The sequence below is a fragment of the Pleurodeles waltl genome, chromosome 3_2 (genome assembly GCF_031143425.1).
Source record: "Pleurodeles waltl isolate 20211129_DDA chromosome 3_2, aPleWal1.hap1.20221129, whole genome shotgun sequence".
In the NCBI taxonomy this organism is placed as follows: domain Eukaryota; kingdom Metazoa; phylum Chordata; class Amphibia; order Caudata; family Salamandridae; genus Pleurodeles; species Pleurodeles waltl.
The window spans coordinates 102060823-102083289 of NC_090441.1; the positions used below are offsets into that span (position 1 = coordinate 102060823).

Genomic DNA, 22467 nt, shown 5'->3' on the forward strand with positions numbered 1-22467 from the left:
TTTTTTACACACTCTCTTATATTTGGAAGGAAAAAATGTAGAGAAAGATAAGGGGCAATAACACTTGTTTTGCTATTTTATGTTCCCCCAAGTCTCCCGATAAAAATTATACCTCACTTGTGTGGGTAGGCCTAGCGCCCGTGACAGGAAATGCCCCAAAACACAACGTGGACACATCCCATTTTTTCACAAAATACAGAGCTGTTTTTTTGCAAAGTGCCTACCTGTAGATTATGGCCTCTAGCTCAGCCGGCACATAGGGAAACCTACCAAAACTGTACATTTTTGAAAACTAGAGACCTAGGGGAATCCAAGATGGGGTGATTCGCGGGGCTCTGACCAGGTTCTGTTACCCAGAATCCTTTGCAAACCTCAAAAAGTGGCTAAAAAAACAAGTTTTCCTCACATTTCGGTGACAGAAAGTTCTGGAATCTGAGAGGAGCCTCAAATTTCCTTCCACCCAGCGTCCCCCCAAGTCTCCCGATAAAAATGATACCTCACTTGTGTGGGTAGGCCTAGCGCCCGCGACAGGAAATGCCCCAAAACACAACGTGGACACATCACAGAAAACAGAGCTGTTTTTTGCAAAGTGCCTACCTGTAGATTTTGGCCTCTAGCTCAGCCGGCACCTAGGGAAACCTACCAAACCTGTACATTTTTGAAAACTAGAGACCTAGGGGAATCCAGGATGGGGTGACTCGCGGGGCTCTGACCAGGTTCTGTTACCCAGAATCCTTTGCAAACCTCAAAAAGTGGCTAAAAAAACAAGTTTTCCTCACATTTCGGTGACAGAAAGTTCTGGAATCGGAGAGGAGCCTCAAATTTCCTTCCACCCAGCGTCCCCCCAAGTCTCCCGATAAAAATGATACCTCACTTGTGTGGGTAGGCCTAGCGCCCGCAACAGGAAATGCCCCAAAACACAACGTGGACACATCACAGAAAACAGAGCTGTTTTTTGCAAAGTGCCTACCTGTAGATTTTGGCCTCTAGCTCAGCCGGCACCTAGGGAAACCTACCAAACCTGTGCATTTCTGAAAACTAGAGACCTAGGGGAATCCAAGGAGGGGAGACTTGCGGGGCTCGGACCAGGTTCTGTTACCCAGAATCCTTTGCAAACCTCAAAAAGTGGCTAAAAAAACAAGTTTTCCTCACATTTCGGTGACAGAAAGTTCTGGAATCTGAGAGGAGCCACAAATTTCCTTCCACCCAGCGTTCCCCCAAGCCTCCCGATAAAAATGATACCTCACTTGTGTGGTTAGGCCTGGTGCCTGCGACAGGAATAGATCACACAACGGTCAATGTTGGTCCTTACGTGAGGCAGCTGTTGACCCTGGGGTGATCCATTCCTGACACAGACACTAGGTGTAGGCACTCAAGTGGGGTAGTGTTTTTATCAGGACAGGTGAGGAGTCACTGGGTGGTAGGAATATTGTGGATCCCAGCATATTCCTGTAGTTTGTGTGACAGAAATGCGAGAAAAATTGAGGTTTTTTTCAACATTTCAGCTTTGCAGGGTATTCTGGGTAAGAAAACTTTGGGGAAGCCACACAAGTCACACCTCTGTGGACTCCCCCGAATGTCTAGTTTCCAGAAATGTTTGGGTTTAGTGTGTTTCTCTATATGGCCGCCGAATCCAGGACCAAAAACACAGGTGCCTGCCTTACAAAACCAGTTTGTTTTGCCATGGATAATTTTGATGTCTCCACAATATGATTTGGGTGGTGGAATTTGGGGCTGAACTAAATTGGGGAGCTCCCAAGAGAGCACTCTCTCTCTGCTTGCCGCCGCATTCACCTGCTCTCTGGGTTGGCCTAACCCACTATTACCCAGTTGCACAAACAGCTTGCGAAGGGACAGCAGGACTGTCCTCATCACCTCCCTCATAATGTACTGGAAGAGGAGTTATCGAATGGGACTCCTCTGACTGAAAAATCACTCCCAGAGTCTGCGCCATTGTCCTATCCCTCAGATGCTGTCTCAGTATCTGATGTCTCAGTCTCTGATCCTATGTCAGAGCGGTCCTCTATAACCCGAGTGCAGGCAGCAGTCATCCATCAAGATGCCATCTCTGCTATTGGCTAAACTGTTGCTCTAAAACACTAGCCTACGTAGACAGTCACAAAATCGATGGTGTGTGAGATACGTGCAACAGTAGAGGCCACCTTACCTGCGCTTCTTCCCTCAATCAGCATGTACTTTCAAGACACTCAAAAAACACCTTGTCACATACCATTCGTCACAGTCTTTAGCACCTCCTGCGCCCAGTCCAACAATCATTATTGGTGCTCCCACTCCCTCCTCCTCGGATTCCCTCATTACCCCCCAGCAAAAGTGCCCTTCATCTCTCCATAGACTTTGCTAATGTACTCAGCTATTTACATAAAATACAGATTTGCTCTTTGCATTAGGCATATAAACCTTCTGCGCTCCTTTATGGCACTAAAACTGCCACTAGACAAGTCGGACCCTTTTCCCCCCAGGGAAACCACACACATATTGACAAAAGTGATATATATATGACAGCCAATCACCTGAAACTCAACTCAAGCAAAACCGAAATAATCCTCTTTGGCCCACACAAAAACACCTGGGACCCCTCATGGTGGCCCACCACGCTAGGCCCTGCACCCACCCCCGCCAACCACGCACGCAACCTCAGCATCATCCTAGACTCCTCCCTCTCGATGACCCAACAAATCAACGCTCTCACCTCCTCATGCTTCAACACACTCCGTATACTGAAAAACATTCAAATGGATCCCCACAGAGACCAGAAAAACTGTCACTCACGCACACATCAGCAGCAGGCTTGATTACGGAAACGCCCTCTATGCCGGCACCACTCTAAAACTCAAGCGCAAACTACACGCATCTAGAACTCAGCAGCACGACTCATCCTCGACCTCCGCCGACACGAACACATCTCTCCACACCTCAAATCCCTCCACTGGCTCCCCATTGACAAAAGGATCACCTTCAAGATCCTCATCCTCGCACACAAATCACTCCACAACACAGGCCCTGCCTACCTCAACGAGAGTCACCTTCCACACCCCCACACGAAACGTCCGCTCAGCTGACCTCTCTCTCGCCTCTGTCCCCTGCATCAAACACACCACCACCGGGGGCAGATCCTTCTCCTACCTTGCACCCAAAACCTGGAACGCCCTCACAACCCACCTTCGCAAGACCCAAAACCTACTTCTTTTCAGGAAGGGCCTCAAAACCTGGCTTTTCGAACAGTGAACCTCCCAGCCCCTTTCCCTCCCCCCGCCCCCCCCCCCCCCCCAAGCGCCTTGAGACCCTCACAGGTGAGTAGCACACTTTATAAATCTCTTTGGTATATATAGATCTACCTCTATATATATATATATATATATATATATATCTATGTACATAGATATATCTATAGATATATCCATGTACATAGATATATCTATCTACATAGATATATAAATATAGATCTATTTTTTTTAGTTGTTGTATGGTTTCCTTGGGGGCCAAAATGGCCCCCAGGGAAACCCTACAACATCTAAAAAAAAAATTGCCCCCACAGGGGGTCACCCTGCCCACGGGCGACCCCCTGTCATTTTATTTATTTTTTTGAAAAAAAAACAATCCCCTGGGGGGGGGCGCGATTGCGCCCCCCCCCCCCCCCAGGGGGCACCTACCTTTTTTTTTTAAATTAATTATGCCCCCGGGGGGGGCAGCCCGTTTTCCGAGGGGGCCGCCCCCCCAAAGTGAAATCCCTGGCGTCTAGTGGTGTTTCCTGGCCCCCGATCGCAGCTGTGCTGCGATCGGGGGCCAGGAAACACTTTGAGAACGAGGCCTTTTCAAAGTGTTTCCTGGCCCCCCGATCGCAGCACAGCTGCGATCGGGGGGCCAGGAAACCTGAAAGTGTTTCCTGGCCCCCGATCGCAGCACAGCTGCGACCGGGGGCCAGGAAACACTTTCAGGAAGGCCTCGTAAGAAAGGGGAGTGTCTCTAAAACTCAAGCGCAAACTACACGCATCTAGAACTCAGCAGCACGACTCATCCTCGACCTCCGCCGACACGAACACATCTCTCCACACCTCAAATCCCTCCACTGGCTCCCCATTGACAAAAGGATCACCTTCAAGATCCTCATCCTCGCACACAAATCACTCCACAACACAGGCCCTGCCTACCTCAACGAGAGTCACCTTCCACACCCCCACACGAAACGTCCGCTCAGCTGACCTCTCTCTCGCCTCTGTCCCCCGCATCAAACACACCACCACCGGGGGCAGATCCTTCTCCTACCTTGCACCCAAAACCTGGAACGCCCTCACAACCCACCTTCGCAAGACCCAAAACCTACTTCTTTTCAGGAAGGGCCTCAAAACCTGGCTTTTCGAACAGTGAACCTCCCAGCCCCTTTCCCTCCCCCCGCCCCCTCCCCCCAAGCGCCTTGAGACCCTCACAGGTGAGTAGCACACTTTATAAATCTCTTTGGTATATATAGATCTACCTCTATATATATATATATATATATCTATGTACATAGATATATCTATAGATATATCCATGTACATAGATATATCTATCTACATAGATATATAAATATAGATCTATATATAGATCTATTTTTTTTAGTTGTTGTATGGTTTCCTTGGGGGCCAAAATGGCCCCCAGGGAAACCCTACAACATCTAAAAAAAAAATTGCCCCCACAGGGGGTCACCCTGCCCACGGGCGACCCCCTGTCATTTTATTTATTTTTTTGAAAAAAAAACAATCCCCTGGGGGGGGGGGGCGCAATTGCCCCCCCCCCCCCCCCCCCCAGGGGGCACCTACCTTTTTTTTTTTAATTAATTATGCCCCCGGGGGGGGCGGCCCGTTTTCCGAGGGGGGCCGCCCCCCCAAAGTGAAATCCCTGGCGTCTAGTGGTGTTTCCTGGCCCCCGATCGCAGCTGTGCTGCGATCGGGGGCCAGGAAACACTTTGAGAAGGCCAGAAACAGTTTGAGAAGGCCTCGTAAGAAAGGGGAGAGTCTCCCCTTTCTTACGAGGCCTTTTCAAAGTGTTTCCTGGCCCCCCGATCGCAGCTGTGCTGCGATCGGGGGGCCAGGAAACCTGAAAGTGTTTCCTGGCCCCCGATCGCAGCACAGCTGCGACCGGGGGCCAGGAAACACTTTCAGGAAGGCCTCGTAAGAAAGGGGAGTCTCTCCCCTTTCTTACGAGGCCTTCCTGAAAGTGTTTCCTGGCCCCCGATCGCAGCTGTGCTGCGATCGGGGGCCAGGAAACACTTTCAGGAAGGCCTCGTAAGAAAGGGGAGACACTCCCCTTTCTTACGAGGCCTTCCCGAACGTGGGAAAGGCCGTTCTCCCCATCAAAGCAGGAAGCGGCCGCAAGGCTGCTTCCTGCTTTGATGGGGAAAACACCTTTGCAACGTCAGCGCGCCTGACGTCACAAAGGGGCGGGTGGGGGGGGCGGGGGGAGACACAGAAGCTTCCGTGTCTCCCGGGGGGGGGGGTTTAAAAAAAATAATAAATCCTCGGGTGCGACGCACCCGAGGATTTATTGATACCCTTCCTGGTGTCGGCCACTGGTCGTGACCCGCACCAGGGAGGGTGTGTGGGCGTCGGCCAGTGGCCGACGCCCGCAACGAAGAGGTTAAGGGAACTACTTTTTGTTTGGATGTGCCCTTTGTGAACAAGCAGAATGCTGTCATCCACAGTGAACTTAGCTAATGGCTGGGTTAGGCTGACCAACTGCCCCATGATGTATGCTGTAGTGGGCGGAAGAAAAATGGGAATGGCACAATAACAGACCGATGCATGAGTAGGGCTGGCCAAAAGACCGTATAAGCAGTGCTTAATTTGTAAATGAATGAGTGCCGGTGCCCAGCTCTTGTCAGAAGTCTGTGGCCTGTGCTGTTAAATGTGGGCATGCTGAATACCAATGCTGCATAGTGTTAGATTCACTTCACACCCCTAATTCACTACCAGACACTCCCAGCCCCTTTATCTCACTCTTACAGGTTCCTGCTTTCTCCCTTTGTTATGTTGTTTCCATCTTTCTGTCTTTCCATTTTTGTGTGCTTAAGAATCTGATGTGGAAAAATAAGTGCCAGTCCCCACAAATGAGTACCATTGGGCCCCACAGGCTCTAATTAAGCACTGTCTATAAGTATATTTTTTTTTTATATATATAAATATCCATATATATATATATATATATATATTGAACTGACACGAAGAAAACCAAGGCACCAATCCACGTGAATCTGAGCATTTATTCAGGCTATAAAGCAGTATATTTGTCCATTTCCCTGACGCGTTTCGGCATACATTGCCTTGTTCACAGGGGAGTAGAGGCAAACATTTTGTCACCAGTGCTTTTAAATTCTCAGTCATGTGACTTCATAGTTAGAATACACTTCCCACAATGCACTATTCAATACCTATGTCTCTGTTTCCGGAATGCTTAATCTCAATAACGTTAAAATAACATCATAGGCACCCCAGTTACAATAATATTTGGTCGTAAAGCAAATGTCTCTAATTAGTATTCCACATACTTGTACTGGTCCTGCTCAACTTGATTACTGCCGCTGCCACAGACTCCGTGAAAAGCTGGAAGAGAGGAAAAATGCCTCTATCCCATCCCTTGCTCACTTCCATCGTTGTTGAGAATTTAAAAGCACTGGTGACAAAATATTTGCCTCTACTCCCTGCTGGGGCCTGAGTTATGGCCATTTTAAAGTTTTTTTTTTTGCTGCTGGGCCCTGGGACTGCAACAGCCATGAGCAACTGCAAGGACAAATCCCCTGTTGCCCAAAAGGACTAAGGACTCTGCCCCATTTGATCCCAGGACCAGTGGGTCTCTCCAAGGGCCAGTGAGGTTGATCCCCATACACCTCCTGAAAAAGAGCTTGGGGAAAAACCCCACAAAGACGAGAGCAGCAAAAGAGACAAAGACCAGGAGAAAGCTGGCACAGGGAGCCAGTGGCACCAGCTCCTTGCAAAGTCCACCACCATGAAGGCAAGCAGGTCTGCTGAAACTGCTCCTGCTGGCTAAAGATCACATCAGGAGTAAAATGAGCCCAAGATCATCCAACTTGGCCCAATGGGGCCTGAGTTATGGCCATTTTAAAGTTGGTGACCTTTTCGACCGCCAGCAGGACTCAAGCGTGTGGTCCTCCGCCACCCTGTGAGGAATTGCCCCTAGGGTGGTCCAGGGCTCGGGGATCAATGCAAAGGAGCATTAATAATTAATGCACACTTGGAGTGAATTTGTATGGTATCCCCTCTTCAGAGCTCTGAAGGCCCGAGCATCCCAATTCCCAGGCTGCTTCCTGTTCTGTGAACCATGGACCCTATTACCAGACCCCTGCCACCAAAAAGAACGGAGGAGTGCCACTGCTCCCACCTCCAACAGCAAGGGAAGGGGCCCAAGACCCCATCTCAGGGCCTGACACAAATGGATGAATGGGGAGCTCCTTCGAGAAGAGGAGGGAAAATTGTGGACCTATTACATGCGAAGGCCTCACATGCTGCACAACTAATAACCCAATTTCTTACAATGTACAACTCATTTTTAAGACATTCCTGTTGCAATAGAAATGTTCCCTGTAAAGCCCTCTACCGCTTCTAGAAGCTTGGTCTTTGATGTGTCGAATTTCTAAAGTGGAAACCATGCCGCTCTTCTCTGCTTGTTTGAGGATAAAATTGGAGATGCTTTAGGGCCCTTCCTTTTGAATATCCTGGTTTTTGAGCTTTGGTTGCGTGTAACACGTCTGCTATTCCTTCTGTAACTAACATTTACATATATATTGTTGTCTTAACATTTCTAGGAGGCATAAGACTTTTACAGTTATTTTCTTGTTGATTTAAACTCAAAAGGATGGAACTGTTCAAGAGAACCTACCTTTGTAATGCCATTGGGAAATGCTGTTTCAATATTAATAGTATTTTTCTAAGCAAAATATGAAGTAATTGGTCCCTGTAGCAAAACGGGGGTAATTTCAGCTCTCGGCGCTAAAATTGATCCCTTTTCTCTCCCCTTGCGTCGATGACTTATCCCACCTTATCGACAAAGCGGGCCTGACAGCTTGCATTGTGACGTCGGCGCCCCCACTGTCTGCCCTTTTTTCTTCGCCAATGAAGGAACTCGAATGAAATATGAAGCTTCACTTTTATCTCCAGTGATATAGATATTCCAGGCCTGCGTTTCAGGATTTATTACCGTTTGCTCATATTTCTCTTTTTCATAAATGTCTGTCAAAAGACATCAGTTTAACAACTTCCGAAAGAGAAGCTGTGCAGATTTCCATTAAGAGAAATATGTAAGTCTCATCCACTGTGATGACTGCCAGGCGGACGAGAAAATGTAATTGTTAAAAATTGCTGTCATGGAACTTTATTACTTCCACATGATTTACAGTCTGGAAAAATTGCTCTTTTTCTCCAAGTCGTTTTCTTTTGACAGATGGCGCAAACCATGTGCTGCATTTTGCATCTGCTATCTGAAGTTTTAAGTTTAATAATCTCTTTTTGGTGTCCCTGGTTTGCCTCAAATGTAATAACACCAGAATAATCATTATTTTGGAACACATTGCGATAGGTTGAAAAAAGCATTAGAACATTTTGATAGCGCCATTGGACACAATGGATGGGTTCAGCGCCATTATGGATGGATGGCTCCAATGTTCCAGGATTTATCCTCTCCCTGTTATTTTCAGCATTCTCACCACAGCGAGTGGTTTGTTCTGCTAGCATTATTGCCCTCTCTCTCGGGCTATTACGATTTTTGAAGTCAGCATCCCTCACTGGAAGATGGGCTGTAACACCTGGTGTAGCCCTGGGCAGCGGGCTATAATGCTGCATTTTATGGTTCCTCTTCGTTTTCCAATCGTCCTCGGATGGCCACAAGCTCCTCCGATGGATGGATTACCGTGCACAATGAGCCCTAAATCATAGTCTGGACTTTGGCGCCTGTCACTTTATACACACATAATGTGTGCATCGGAGAGGTGCAGGTAACCCTTTGGAGAGAACGTCGGAAAACCCCACGCTGAAAGTTTAAGTCGTCAACATGTTTGGGAGTAAATGATTTCCATGACTAATAAAGCAAGTCATAGGTAAGGCACGGTGTGAAACGCGCATTACGTTTCTCGTGTCCATGACAGACAGCGGAAGGCAGGGCAGCCAGTAGGGGTTGTTGGAATCCCTGCCTGGGCGCTGTGTGGAAGGTGGGACTCAGGAAGTCGTCAAAGGAAAACACGGGTGACAGCCAGTTCAAGAGTACTTCCATCGGGTCCAAATCAGGAAGTGATATTCCAAACACACTGCCATCCGCAGAAGTATTTGTGTAGTTATTGTATGTTTTTTTTTCCGTGAATCTAAAACATCACCTAAACGGCCTGACTATATATACTATGTGTGTGTTGAGGGAGCACCTCCTCCCCCTGCCCCCCCCCCCCTGCCCGGCTGCATAGATGAAGCCTTTTTAATGGGGCCAGAAATACATATCTGGGCATAAATACTACATACTATACATCTAGACACCTTTGGAATGGACATGCTACTCCACCAGGTCATTGACAGCTACTATAATTACAACAGTTTGTTAATGCACACATTGCACACATTAATAGCAGGATGATAACATATGTCTTCTTACTGCCATCTCAGAGATGGCAGAGAGAGACTCTCTCTCTCTCTCTCATCTGCAAGTGGCCTTTAGAGGATGTCTTCTGCATCGCTCTAGTTCACATAGAATGAGGTCAGCTGCTATCCGCTCATTGGCTACGCAAGACTGGGGTGTGTTATGCCTTCCTCATCATGTCATCTCTGATCCACCTCTTTTGGTCCCATCATGGCCTTTGCTAGAGGTGACTCTAGTGCAAGCTGCAATACATCAGCTCTTGCATGTTCAAAAGCTGGGCTGTGCTGTACCACAATCATGGTGATTAAGCTAATTGCTAGAAACAATGCCGAATTTCAGTACAGGCTATTGCAGTACATAGAATGAAAGCAAATACCAGTCACCAGTTGCAGTTAGTTAAAGCAGGGGGCAGCAGAGAAATCTGAAGTTTCTTGTCTGTTGATGGTACTCAACTAAGAATGGTGGACATTGACTTTCTACTGCTTCTTACTGCTCCTGAAAGCAGATGTACCAATCCTGCAACTTTTATACACTCTCCTCTCATTTCCTTCTCTAGGTCTTGTGGATAAAACGTAGGCAGGAAACACATAACGTGAGCTTGGCAATGCTGAGCTTCTGAAACCACACGGTGGAGGATTGTGACAGAACATCAAGCAGGCCCACTCTATGTACCTACTTAGGGTTGTTTTTTTGCATGGACAGACTGAACCGCAGGGAGCCCTCGAATAATGCTGGTGAGAGAAGGCATGAGGAGGTTATAGGAAGAACATAATTGAAGGGCACCTCAGAAGGGACATGAAGGGCCATCAAACAGTTGAGGAAAGGTTGTGCCAGAGTACCAAGTATTTAATTTTTTATTCAAGTTGAGGAGGGAGACACATTTAGGAAGCAGCGAATCTTGTCGTGATTAGACCCCTATTGTTTTCTGTAGTGTGGTGCCTTTAGTGGCCAGGGCTGGACTGGGAATCTAAAGCAAGAGAAGCTGTGATAAAAATGCTCAAACCAATCCCTCTCCTTCCTGTTCGGTATCTCACGCCTTCTTTCTCCTGTCATTCTCTGACCTCTCTTTCTCTCTCTTCAAGCCCCGCTGTCCCTGCTGCAAAATAATCCTGGGAAGATGGAGAACATGACAGAGGCACAAACAACGGCCCTGGGCTTTGAAAAACCAGACTCCATTAGCTCCAGTCCCCTTGAGGGTATGCGCGATGGGCTAAAGGCCAGTATAGCCCCGGTGGTGGTTCTTTATATTTAGAAAGACTGGATGGCAACACTGAGAGCAAGATGGCTCGGGAGCAAAGTGAAGGGGCCCAAGCAGCACAAGGAGGAGGGCAATAAAATCACTTGGAGTGCTTAGAGGGAAATAAAACAATCCTTGAGTGCAAGCAATGTCAGCAGTTGGAGGATACAACTCAACCAATCAGAACATTGTGAGGCCAAAATGAACCTGGGTGGGACAAGCACCAAGACAGGGAGGAAAACAGTTGAATAAAGAGGGAGACAACTGAACTGATATATATAGCAAAGCCATTCAGTTATGTATGTAGGTTGGAAACAACAGGTCTTGCCAACAGACAGCTAAAGCTGTTAGTAGCTGAGACGTAAAAATCACCAAAAATAAAATATTGCTCAGTAGGACTGTAATTGTGGATATTTTGATAAGTAGTTTTGTAGAGCAAGTGTATAATGAGTTCTAGTGAGAGTGGAGGGGCTTCAAAATTGTCACAGCATTCATTTTAGAGAGAAACATGCATTGAATTGATTGAACAATTTTATATGACCTGTTTCAGTTGTAGGGTCGGAGATCTAAAAACGGCCTCAACCATAGTCAGTGGCGGCCAGTAATTTTAGCAGGGAGGGGGGCGGACGGGACACACACAAACATGCACACATACACACTCACACGCATGCATTCACACATACGTGCACACACACACACACAACCATTCACAACACTCACTATCCATTCACAACACTCCCTGCCAAATATTCATACATACATGCATGGACCAAACATTAACAAAAAAAGAAAAAATCACACTTCCCTGCAGCTCTGCCTCAGAGGTCCCAGGAGGGTTGGGACTGCTACATTCCCTCATTGGCTTAGGTCAGCCAGTGAGGGAAGGCAGCAGTCTCTACTCATCACAGAGTGGGATGTGGTCAGTGAGAGTTACAGACCCCACCCCGCTCTGGGACGAGATGCTACTGATTGATGTTTGGCCTTGGGCACTTCAGAGCTCAAAACTGAAGCGCCCAGGTCTGAGGCAATTAAGGATACTCTGCTTCGTCACAAGGGGGAGGGCCTCAAGGACCTTTGCTGAGCTGAAGTGGTCAGGCCCAGAGTAGCTGTGACATCCTTACCCCAGCAAAGTTCAGCTTAGGCAGCCAGGAGCCGCACATTTAGCGCATGTATAGCTGCTGGCTTCCTGACCTGAAAATGAAGAGTGTTTGCCAGGATGACCTTTGCTGAGCCTGACAGACACTCTTCTTGATGGGCAAAAGATGAGAGGGTGTGGCCACTCAGCCCCTGTGGATGGGTAGCGACTGACCAGAGTGCATCAATTCATGTGGGGAAAAAAGGCAAGTAACAAAAGGGAGCTGAGTTCCGAGCTCGACTTCCACCAATACACACATTATGTGATGTTAGGAAAATCACTTAATCTACCTCTACCTCGGTTCCCTTATTGGCTGAAACATGCTGACTCCTACTACAGCTGTGTAAAAAACAGGAAGCTTCCGTTTATATTTCACACATTCACAACCTGCTTAATGCAAGGCAGTTATCAACGTTATTTGTATCAATATTAATTGGCAGATGGCACTATGCTTCTTAAATCTTTGACCTGGGTATTTATTTTGTAGAAAAAAGCTTAACACCCAGTGTGATGAAGGAAAACGCTGCATTGGAAGCACGCGATCGAGAAGCAGCGGTGGTCGAGCAGAAGGCCCAGCACTGGGTTCTCGAAACAGTCAGCGAGGTGGCACAGCTCTACACTTGCATCCAATTCAGCAACACATTAAACCAACTTATAAACGAAGGCAGCAGGAGAACAAAAGACGTCATCCAGGTATTAAGGGTGAGATCTCTCCCATCGGGCAGAGATCTGGACCAGGGTTTTCATGGTTACCATACTTATCTGTAGACAACTCTTGTTAGAGCCTGATGTGTGTAGGGCTGTCCATGTTAACTGTCTATAGGCAAACATATCATAAATATTCAGGATAATTACATGAGAAGTGGTAACAGAAATGGGCTACCACACCACTCTTGCCAGCCCATCTTCCCACTGTCTTTAGCAGCACCTTAAGATCTTACAGTCTCAGCTTTCCTCAAAACAAGCTACTTAAACAGCTATAATGTGCATTTACCACTAAATGAAGTTCCAATAAGTTCTAAAGGACGTGTTTACACCTAAAGCATTTTAGTTCTTAATATATGTAGTTTATTATAATACTATCTGTAGATTCCTTAGCTGTAGAGTATCTCCAGGTGTCAGACTGGATCCGGACGATTTTCAGCATAGCCTCTTCATGCCGATAGGTGGCATTGTGCAGTTCTGCATCGACTCTGCTCCAGCCTGGAAGTGTTGACTTTGGCCGTATATAGGTGTCACCCACGCATGCTGTCAGTTCCTTTTTTTCCATGCTGTTGTATGCAAATCCGGAGCTATCTTTTACTTTTCCTCATCAGCTGACAAGTCTTATTAGAGCTCCGCCTTCCCCATGCCATCCCTCGCCCTTTCTCATGGCGCCTACCACCAAGAGCGCTGTGCGACGCTGTGTTTCACGAGATCCAAAAGGAGATTGTTGAATTTATTGCCCATAACATAAACTCAGTTAAATTGCCTTCAACACTGTGGGAGGCCTTCAAGGTGGTAATAGGAGGAGAATGTATTGCAAAGCAGGCTGGGGTTTTAAAATCCATTCGCACATCATTGATTAGCCTTGAATGTGAGACCTGTGCCCTTGAGACTTGCTATTTCCACTCAAAGAAAGGTGACTTGCTAGCGGACATTAACTCTAAATTAACAGAGTTCAGAAATTAGGCCAACCGTGAAACTCAGTACGTACATAAAGAAACTCGGGACCAACTGGGCAGAACCTTGACGAAGGTTCTACGTCCCAACCCCACCTCCTCCCATGCAGCTGAAATCCTAGACCTCACCAACAATTTAGTTGCCACCACATCAGAGATAGCACAAGTATTGTCCACTTTCATTGCAAAATTATACCAAGCAACCTCGGTGATGGGCGAACCGGAACTCATTAAGTACTTTGATACGATACAACTGGTATGGCTGGACCGAGCTCATTGCACCTACCTAGAGACCCCCATTACAGGAGGAGATAATTAAGGTAATTGCTGACTTCCCTGGTGGCAAAGCCCCGGGGGGGATGGGATTACCACCCTGTTCTATAAGGAATTTGCCTCATTGCTGGCCCTCCACCTCCTGGCCATGTTCCAGGACTCATTAGATACGGGAAGCCTCCTTGCCTCCTTACGAGAGGCTATGATAGTTACCCTACTCAAACCGTACAAGCCAGCGTCGCACTGTGACTTCTTTAGGCCGCTCTCTCTCATCAATGTCGATAATAAAATATATGCTGGCTAACCGGTTACTACCACTCCTACCAAAAATCATTCGTCCGGATCAGGCTGGTTTTATACCGGGCAGGTCCACATCCCATAATCTCCGCACAATCTTTGCCTTTATGCACCACCTGGCCCCAAATGTTCAGGCAATGGCAGCTTTATTGGACACCACGAAGGCGTTTGACACACCTGAATGGACATACCTCTTCCCTCTTCTGGTGAGAACAGGACTTAGTCCCATATTTATAAAACAGATCAGTCTATTATACACTCTCCCTATGGCACGAGTGCGCATAAATGGGACTGTTTCAGATCCTTTCCAGATTACCCGAGGGACAAGACAGGGCTGCCTGCTGTCACCTCTGCTATTTGCCATTGCAATGGAACCACTAGCGGCACGCTTCCGACAACATCACGCAAACTGGGGCATTGGCCTAACCTCCAGAGCCCTGGTGATTTCAATGTACGCTGATGACATGCTGATGTGCCCTATACCCGTGACCCACTTGTCAACCTGATTCCCATGATACAAGAGATGATCCGTTTTGGAGGATATTCAGGTGTGCAGATAAATTGGGGGAAAACAGTGCTACTCCCCCTTACGGATGACACTCTGCCACTCTCCCTCAAATTTTCCCTTCAATGGGCAGAGGAGCCAGTCCGCTACTAGGCATCTGGTTTAGCCGAGCTATTAATGCTCTGTGGCAAGCAAACTATGGTAGGGCGATGACCTGGCTGGAGGACAGGATACCAGTATGTTCATGCCTTCCGGTATCCCTCAAAGCTCGCATCTCTCTAGCAAAGTTGGTGGTCCTTCCTAAGTTCTTCTATCTGTTCCTCAATATTCCCCTTCCCCTCACTACCTGCTTCCTTAGACATTTAAAATCCAATTTGGGCACCCTAGTCTGGGCGGGAAAGCAGCCCAGAATGTCCTGGGAGCTTCTTATTCTACCGCCAATGAGGGGCGGACTGGGGGCGTCTGACATGACACTTACGCCTACTGTGCACAAGCGCAATATCCTCACTTTTGGATGCACCCAACCCCTTTGCAACCACATACCGGCATAGAGGCAGATAGAGCAGCACCGTGCCCCCTCAAGTCGGCACTGTTCAACCCTTACAAAACACCCAGAGCTGAAATAAATATGATCGCCTGTCTGCGTTGTGCAGGGGAGGGGCTACGTAAACGAGCTGGACTACCCCCTAATATATGCACCATCCATTTAATTATTCGAGAACCCAATAATCCCGCCCCTTCAAGGACACGGCACCAGAGAACGGGCTTTAAAACTTAAAATCTCAGAATTTGCTGATATATGTCCCGATAGCCAATTGATCACACAACTTCCTGAGGCAGAAGGCGCCAGTCACACATCATTAGACGTTCTGTTGTACTATCAAATTTGGGCAACATGCCACTACTTACACCCCACCTTCCCTGCTGCGCCACCCACATTACCACCATTAGAAATTATTCTTTCGTCCCCATCTCCTAGGTATCTGATCACCCGTCTGTATAACTCCACCCAGTCTTCTGTCCGCCTCTCATATCAGGTGCCCGTGCAAGCTGGGATGCGGACCTCTCCTCAACATTTTCAGAAGAACAATGGGACTACTGCTGTGGCCAACTAGAACCCCTCTCCACTAACCACATATTACGTGTCATACACTTAATATACTTGCACCGCCTCTACCGAAACCCTCTACAACTTTTCAAAATAGGATTAGTCCCAGATGCAAAATGCATCAGATGCTTTGAGGCTCAGGCCTCCTTCCTACACTTAGTGTGGATATGTACGTCGATGTTGGCATTCTGGGAGGCGATCTTCGATACCATACAGATATTAACTGGACACGACCCATCAAGAATGCTGTTAGTGGCATTATTAGGCCATGTTTCACAGGTACCTGCCGAGTGCAGGGGCCTCACAGCCATGCTACTCTTGATAGCAAAAAGGAGAGTAGCCATACACTGGGATAGGCACCCGTCCCCCACTGTCACTACCTGGTTGCAAGATGTTACATATTGCCAAGAACAATTAGATGAATATGGTGAACTGATACCACCTAGCTCCCGACCCAACGACATATGGGGCCCATTCTGTTTCTTACCTTTACACTCAGAATAATTATATCCCTCCCATACCTATATCGCCTACCACCACATCACAGAGAGCGGGCTAAATACAAGCATGACTAACACCGCGCGTTAGTTCCTGCCGTAGCACCCTTAACTAGAACATGCTGCCGGTGGATCGATTATAAGCCGGGTCTGGTAATACTAATCCGTATAGTACTTTGGCTCTTAACCATGCCCTCAACTAACACCACTGCATCTCGTTGTGGGCCAACTAAGGGAACCTAGGGGGATATATGGACATTTATGCTACTTAGACAGAACCGTACTGTTTGTCGACAATCAACTTGTAACCATTGACTGTATCTCAAGCTGTTTGTTGCAGTTGTTTTTATGCAATAAATAAATTATATAAATAATAAAAATAAACAAAACTTTGTAGGATTTGTAGTAAACAGATCTGTGTGACGGATCCTCATTAGGTGTGCCTCTGGTGTCTAGGGTCGGCCCATGACTCCAAGCCACACAGAGACTGTACCCTGATAAATCCAAAGAGATCTGGGACAATGAAGCCAAGATTTGTGTCACTGAACCTTGCCGGAAGTTACGTAAAGGTTGTTCCTGTTGGAAAATTAATTCTCATTTTTGGGGCCGGTCCTGCAAAAGATCTTCACCTATTTCCAAGGTTTAGGGTAAATATAGATCTAAAAAGAAACTCAAGAAGTCCAAGTGGGTCTTACACCATCCTGGCCACACTCCTTCTGAAAAAGTGCAAGGACATCAAGGTGTCTCGCCATCTTACTCCCTGTCACCTGCTGAGGAACCAATTCCACAACTGATTCTGGTGCATCCTGAGTTTCTGGGTCCATCAGCTGTGCCGCAACACATTGAGGCATTTAAGGAAGCAATGCTCTGCATTTTTGGCACCTTTCTTGGCCCCTCTGCCAGCTGTGCCTACTGAATCCATTTCAGATTCTGCTCCAACTCTGGAGCCGATTCCACACTCAGCATCACAATCTATGCTGGTTCATCCCATGTTGATGCCACGACCCATCTTACCAAAGGAGAATGGCAAGCACATAGTTTTGTCTGACTCCAAACTGGATCCATCTCAGCCTCCACCGAGCTCTGCGCAAGTTCATTTCATACACCTGGCTCCCATTCCTTCCGACTCAGAAAATCACAAAAGACAATGCCTTCACCTATAAATGGCCCTCCCGTACTAAAGCAACTCTTTGAATTGGACTCTACCAAAGCCTACATGCTTTTGATGATGATAGTGATGGTTGGGATGTTTTCCGCCCACATTATGATTAGGATTATTTTTAGATAGACCTACTAGCGGCCAGTGGGCTGGATACTTCCTCTGACACTGGCCTGGTGTCCCTTGGGCCTTCCATGAAAGAGTTAGCCTTCTTCCCCGTAGTAATTTGAAGGCAGATGAAGTCCTAGATTTACAATTGGCTGCAGTTGAAATAAAGACTTATGTCCTCATGAAAGTGTTGGTAGCCTGGACAATCTTCTTTAGAACCTCTGCTGCCAATTAATGAAGCCCAGGCTGACGCCCTCATGGGCACTTAGTCAAAATCTTGTTTTTGTCCACTGGCACGTCACTATAGGCCACCTTCATGTTACCGTGCCTTTCTCACCCAGCATCTTACTCGTGAGAGCCTGGTGATACAGGCCTCCACCAGCAGAGTTAACCCCAATCCCTTTTCTATGATCCAGCAGGACAGGAAGTCTAGGAGAATGGAGGCATTTGGTAAGAGGATGTTTTCCTCTGCCAACATTGCTCTTAGGACTGTCAATGCCAGCTGTTTGCTGGGACGCTACTCCCATGAATTGAGGCTGAAATTGTACCAGCAGTTCAAAGTCAGTTTGGCACAGATCATTCAGGATGACCAGGATGAAGCCAAGTACATTTTCCAGTCAGGGCTAGACATCAGTGCAATTTGTTGATGAGATCCACAGGATTTTCAGGTGATGTTCAAGTATCTATGAAGGATATGCTTTTGGATGGGTCTCAACTCTTTCATGAGAAAGATGATTTCATCCTAAATCACTTTAGCAACTGTGATCTCCTTCGGCCTTCTGCACCTGCAAGGCAGTATCCACATCAATTGTGCCCCTATAAGACATTACTAGGGGATTAGCCATTAGACACAATCAAGGCTAACCACCCCAACAGCAGATACCCCAGTCCATTCGGGGTCACAGGAGGGGTTCTAGCAAGAAATGCTCAGACAGCATGGTATTACACTTCCCAGTCCCTAGCTCATTTATCTGCAACCCCCAAACTGCTTTAGTTTACCCTTGTTGACACACAACCACCATGTAGGAGGCAAGATCACTCATTTTGTAGATGGGTAGCAAGCAATAATGTATGACAGGTGTGTCTTGTAGCTTGTCAAAAGGGGCTACTCCCTTCCATTCTTTTCCATGCCACTGCCTAGCCCATCTAAATCAGAGCAGTTTTCAGAGGACCATTAGTCAATTTTGTTGCAGGTTGTTTTGGAGAAAGGACCCATAGAGAGGGTTCTGGCCTCAGAAAGAGGAACTTTGTGTTATGCCTATTTCCTAGTACCAAATAAGGGTGGAGGTTTTCACCCTATTTTAGATCTCCGACCCCCTCAACTTTTTCCTGTGAGGAAGGACAAATTCAGTATGCTCACACTCGCCCATGTTCTCTCTGGCCTGGATTTAGGAGACTGGAAGGTAGCATTGGACTTAGAATATGCCTATTTCCATGTTCCTATCCTGCAGCCCCTTATACACTAGCTGTGGTTCAAGATTTGCCACAAGCATTTTCAGTTTGCCATGCTCCCTTTTGACGACGCCTTTGTGCCTTGGGTGTTCATAAAGGTGATGGCGGTGGTCGTAGCACATCTTTAGAATTTGGGAGTAGCAGTCTAGCCTAACCTCTACAACTGGCTGTTAAATGTGGGCTCACCACAGTCAGTTGTAGACCACTTCCAGATGACTGTCATCGTCCTTACTTCACTGCGGTTTATGATCAATGTACCAAAGTCACACCTAACTCCTTTGCAGAGGCTCCTGTTCATAGGAGCCCTCCTGGATATGGTACATTTTCGAGCCTTCCCTATAGAACAGAGTCTGGAACATTTGAGCTACGGTACTGATATTTCAGCTTCACATCTGGGTCTCAGTGAGGATAGCTCTGAGACTTCTGGGACTTTTAGCCTCCTTCGTCCTCCTAGTTGATCATGCAAGGTGGCACATACAAGCTCAGAAGTCGCATCTGAAGTCTCAGTGGGCCTAAAACCAAGGGCAGTTTTTGGATTCTCTCTGGCTTTCAGAGAAGACTGCAAAAGATCTGCAATGGTGGCTGTTCAACTGCAGTTGGGCCAACAACAGATCCTTATCTATCCCACCCAGAGCTCATTATGGTGACAAAAGCATCACTACTGGTTGGGGAGGTCATCTGGGAGAGGTAGGTATCAGAGGACTCTGGTCCCTGGTGGTGGCCCTCCTTCACATGAAAATGCTGGAGTTGTGGGCCCTTCAGTGGCCATTGAATGCCTTCTTGCTATCCATCCAGGGGAGGCTGGTTTAGGGCCTCACAGACAAAACCAAAGCTATGTGGTATAGTATCAAGCAGGGTGGATTGGGGTCCTGGGCTCTGTGTAAAGCTCTGTGCCTGTGGGTTTGGCTGAACTATCGCCTTGAGTATATACCACCTGGCGGGCTCTTTAAATCAGAGGGCAGGGTAACTCAGCTGGTGATACCTAGCGGATAGCACGGCATCAGGAGGTGGTCAGGGCATCTTCCGCCAGTGGTGAGAGCCCTGGCTCGATCTCTTCGCCACCCCTGATACCTTACCGTATCACCAGTTTTGCGCATTGTGATTTAGAAGAAGACTGTCTCTTGGAGAAGCAATCTATTTAGGGTGGAGCTCTGTACTCCTGCATGACTTCCCAACCCTACCTCCCTGGCCACAATTTCTGAAGAAGATCAAGAATGAACCTAGGTGCTCCGGATTGGGCCAGGAGAGTGTGGTGCCCGGAACTTCTGGGCATGAGCTTATGTCCTCTAATCAGGCTGCCATCTCAGGAAGAGCTTCTGTTGCAGCAGCAAGCAGGGTCTTGCACCCGGGCCTGCACAATCTAGACCTCCATGGATGGGGGCTGAGTGGCAGCAGTTGACAGCATTCGATCTGCTTCCTGAAGTAGTCAATGTCATCCTGGCAGCCTTCTGTGATATCCATTTATGCAGGATACTGGGACAAGCTTGTGGCTTGGTACAGCATCCATAATATGGACACATTCCAAGCTAACTGTCAGATGTGTTGATGTCTGTATTGTCTTTGGCTCAGCAAGGATTTGCAGTGGGCACTTTTAAAAATTACTTGTTGGCCCTTTAGGCATTTTTGTGTTTGGAACACCTATCCCTGTTTAAGTCACCTGCTGTGATGCATTTTCTCAAACGCTTGATCCACATGTTTCCTCCTAAAACATTTGGGATGCCACAGTGGACTTTAATCCTTAGCTTTACAATGTGCACTCCCCTTGAACAAGTACAAAGCTGTCCCATACATCTGCTGACCCTGAAGATGGTTTTCCTCATTGAATAGCACCAACGTATCTTGTGAGTGAGCTTCAGGCTCTGTCATTTCAGCCATTTTACACAACCTTTTTTCTGGACGAGCTGGTGCTAAGGACCAGAGCGACTTTTCTCCCATAGGTTGTGTCCTTTTTTCACTCCACCCAATCCATCACTATTCTGAGTTATTTGCGCCAATTTACAACTTGAAAGAGGAGGCAAGATTCCATTGGCTGGACCCCCAAAATGGCACTTAGTTTTTATACTGATTACACCAAAGACCATTTAGTTGACTATCAGCTCTTTGTGGGGTTATCTGGGACAAAAAAAAGCAAAGTGGTACAGAAGAAGACTTTGTCGAAATGGATTAAAATCTGCTATGCAATGGCAAAGAAGCAGCTTCCATAAGGGTCAAAGACCTATTCTAACAGGGCCAAGCTGCATTAGCAGACCAAGTGCCTGTCCTGGATATCTGTCAGACTGCAACGTGGTCATCAGCATGTTCATGAAGCACTACTGCTTTGACATCAAGGTCCAACTGAAAATTAATTTTGACTGTTCAGTCCTACAGGACATTTTGGTTTAAGCTTTCCGTAGACCCACGACCTGGGGAGGTACTGCTTTGGTATCTATTCTAAATGTGAGGAATCTGCAGTTAGAAGTATCCATTAGAAGGACAAGTTACTTACCTTCAGTAACACTCTTCCTGGAGGATACTCTACCCAACTGTTGATTCCACACTGCCTTCCTACCTCTCCGTTCTGTAGAATGGACTCTTCTATCTAAAAAGTTCCCAATTTAGAGATCTTCCTCCTGGCACAGTTGAATACTGTGGGGCACTGCGTCCGAGGGAGCGGATGATATCTGGAAAGAAACTGACATCAACATGCCTGGTGGCGCCTATAAAAGGCTTCAGTCACCACTTCAGGGGTGGTTAGGAGACGACATTGAGCCACATGATGGCACCTATCGATGCATAGGGGCCAAGTTGAAAAATCTTCCTGATCCAATCTTGTGGCTGGGAATATTCTAAAGGTGATGAATCTTTTTAGATACAGTATCCACCAGAAAGAGTGTTACAAAAGGTGAGCGATTTTTGTCTTTTCTACCACTTGGCTAAGCCTCAAGGTTTAATTTGCGCATAACTTATGACGCTGCATTTTTCACACAATTTAAATGCTTCCTGGCCAAGTGCTTACCAGATTTCTACCCTATGTTCTGGATGGAATAAAACCCTGAAAATTATTTTAGAGACTAGGTTGGACCTCTTTTCCTTGACACGGGGTTAGCTGGGCTGGTAACTAACCAACAAGAGATGCTAAAACACTTCACCTTTTAACCCAACAGGTCTAAACTCTGTACACTTTCACACCCACAACATGTGCCTAAGTTATGTTATGTGTCAGTATAGACACCTCAGGTCTCACATTCTCCTCTGACTTTAAGCAGCAAACACAATGTCAGACCACCTAGTGAGTGCTGTTTGTATCTCAAAAGCGCTTAAAAAGAGTTTTCAGTGTAATCTAAGTTACATTTACATTCAGGGAAATGAGGAGCTGATGGCAAAGCATGTCCTGGTATCCCTACTTCAACAACCTCTGATCACATT

The 22467-nt window shown here is 47.0% G+C and overlaps 1 protein-coding gene across 1 annotated transcript in view; it reads left to right on the top strand.

Annotated features, from left to right (window-relative positions):
* The window catches only part of LOC138286353 (uncharacterized), a 1286679-nt gene that overhangs the window by 252564 nt on the left and 1011648 nt on the right, over positions 1–22467 (top strand). The window contains exon 37 of the mRNA XM_069226509.1: positions 12490–12695. Within this exon, the coding sequence (XP_069082610.1) occupies positions 12490–12695 (206 nt within the window). The remainder of the gene's footprint in view (positions 1–12489; positions 12696–22467) is intronic.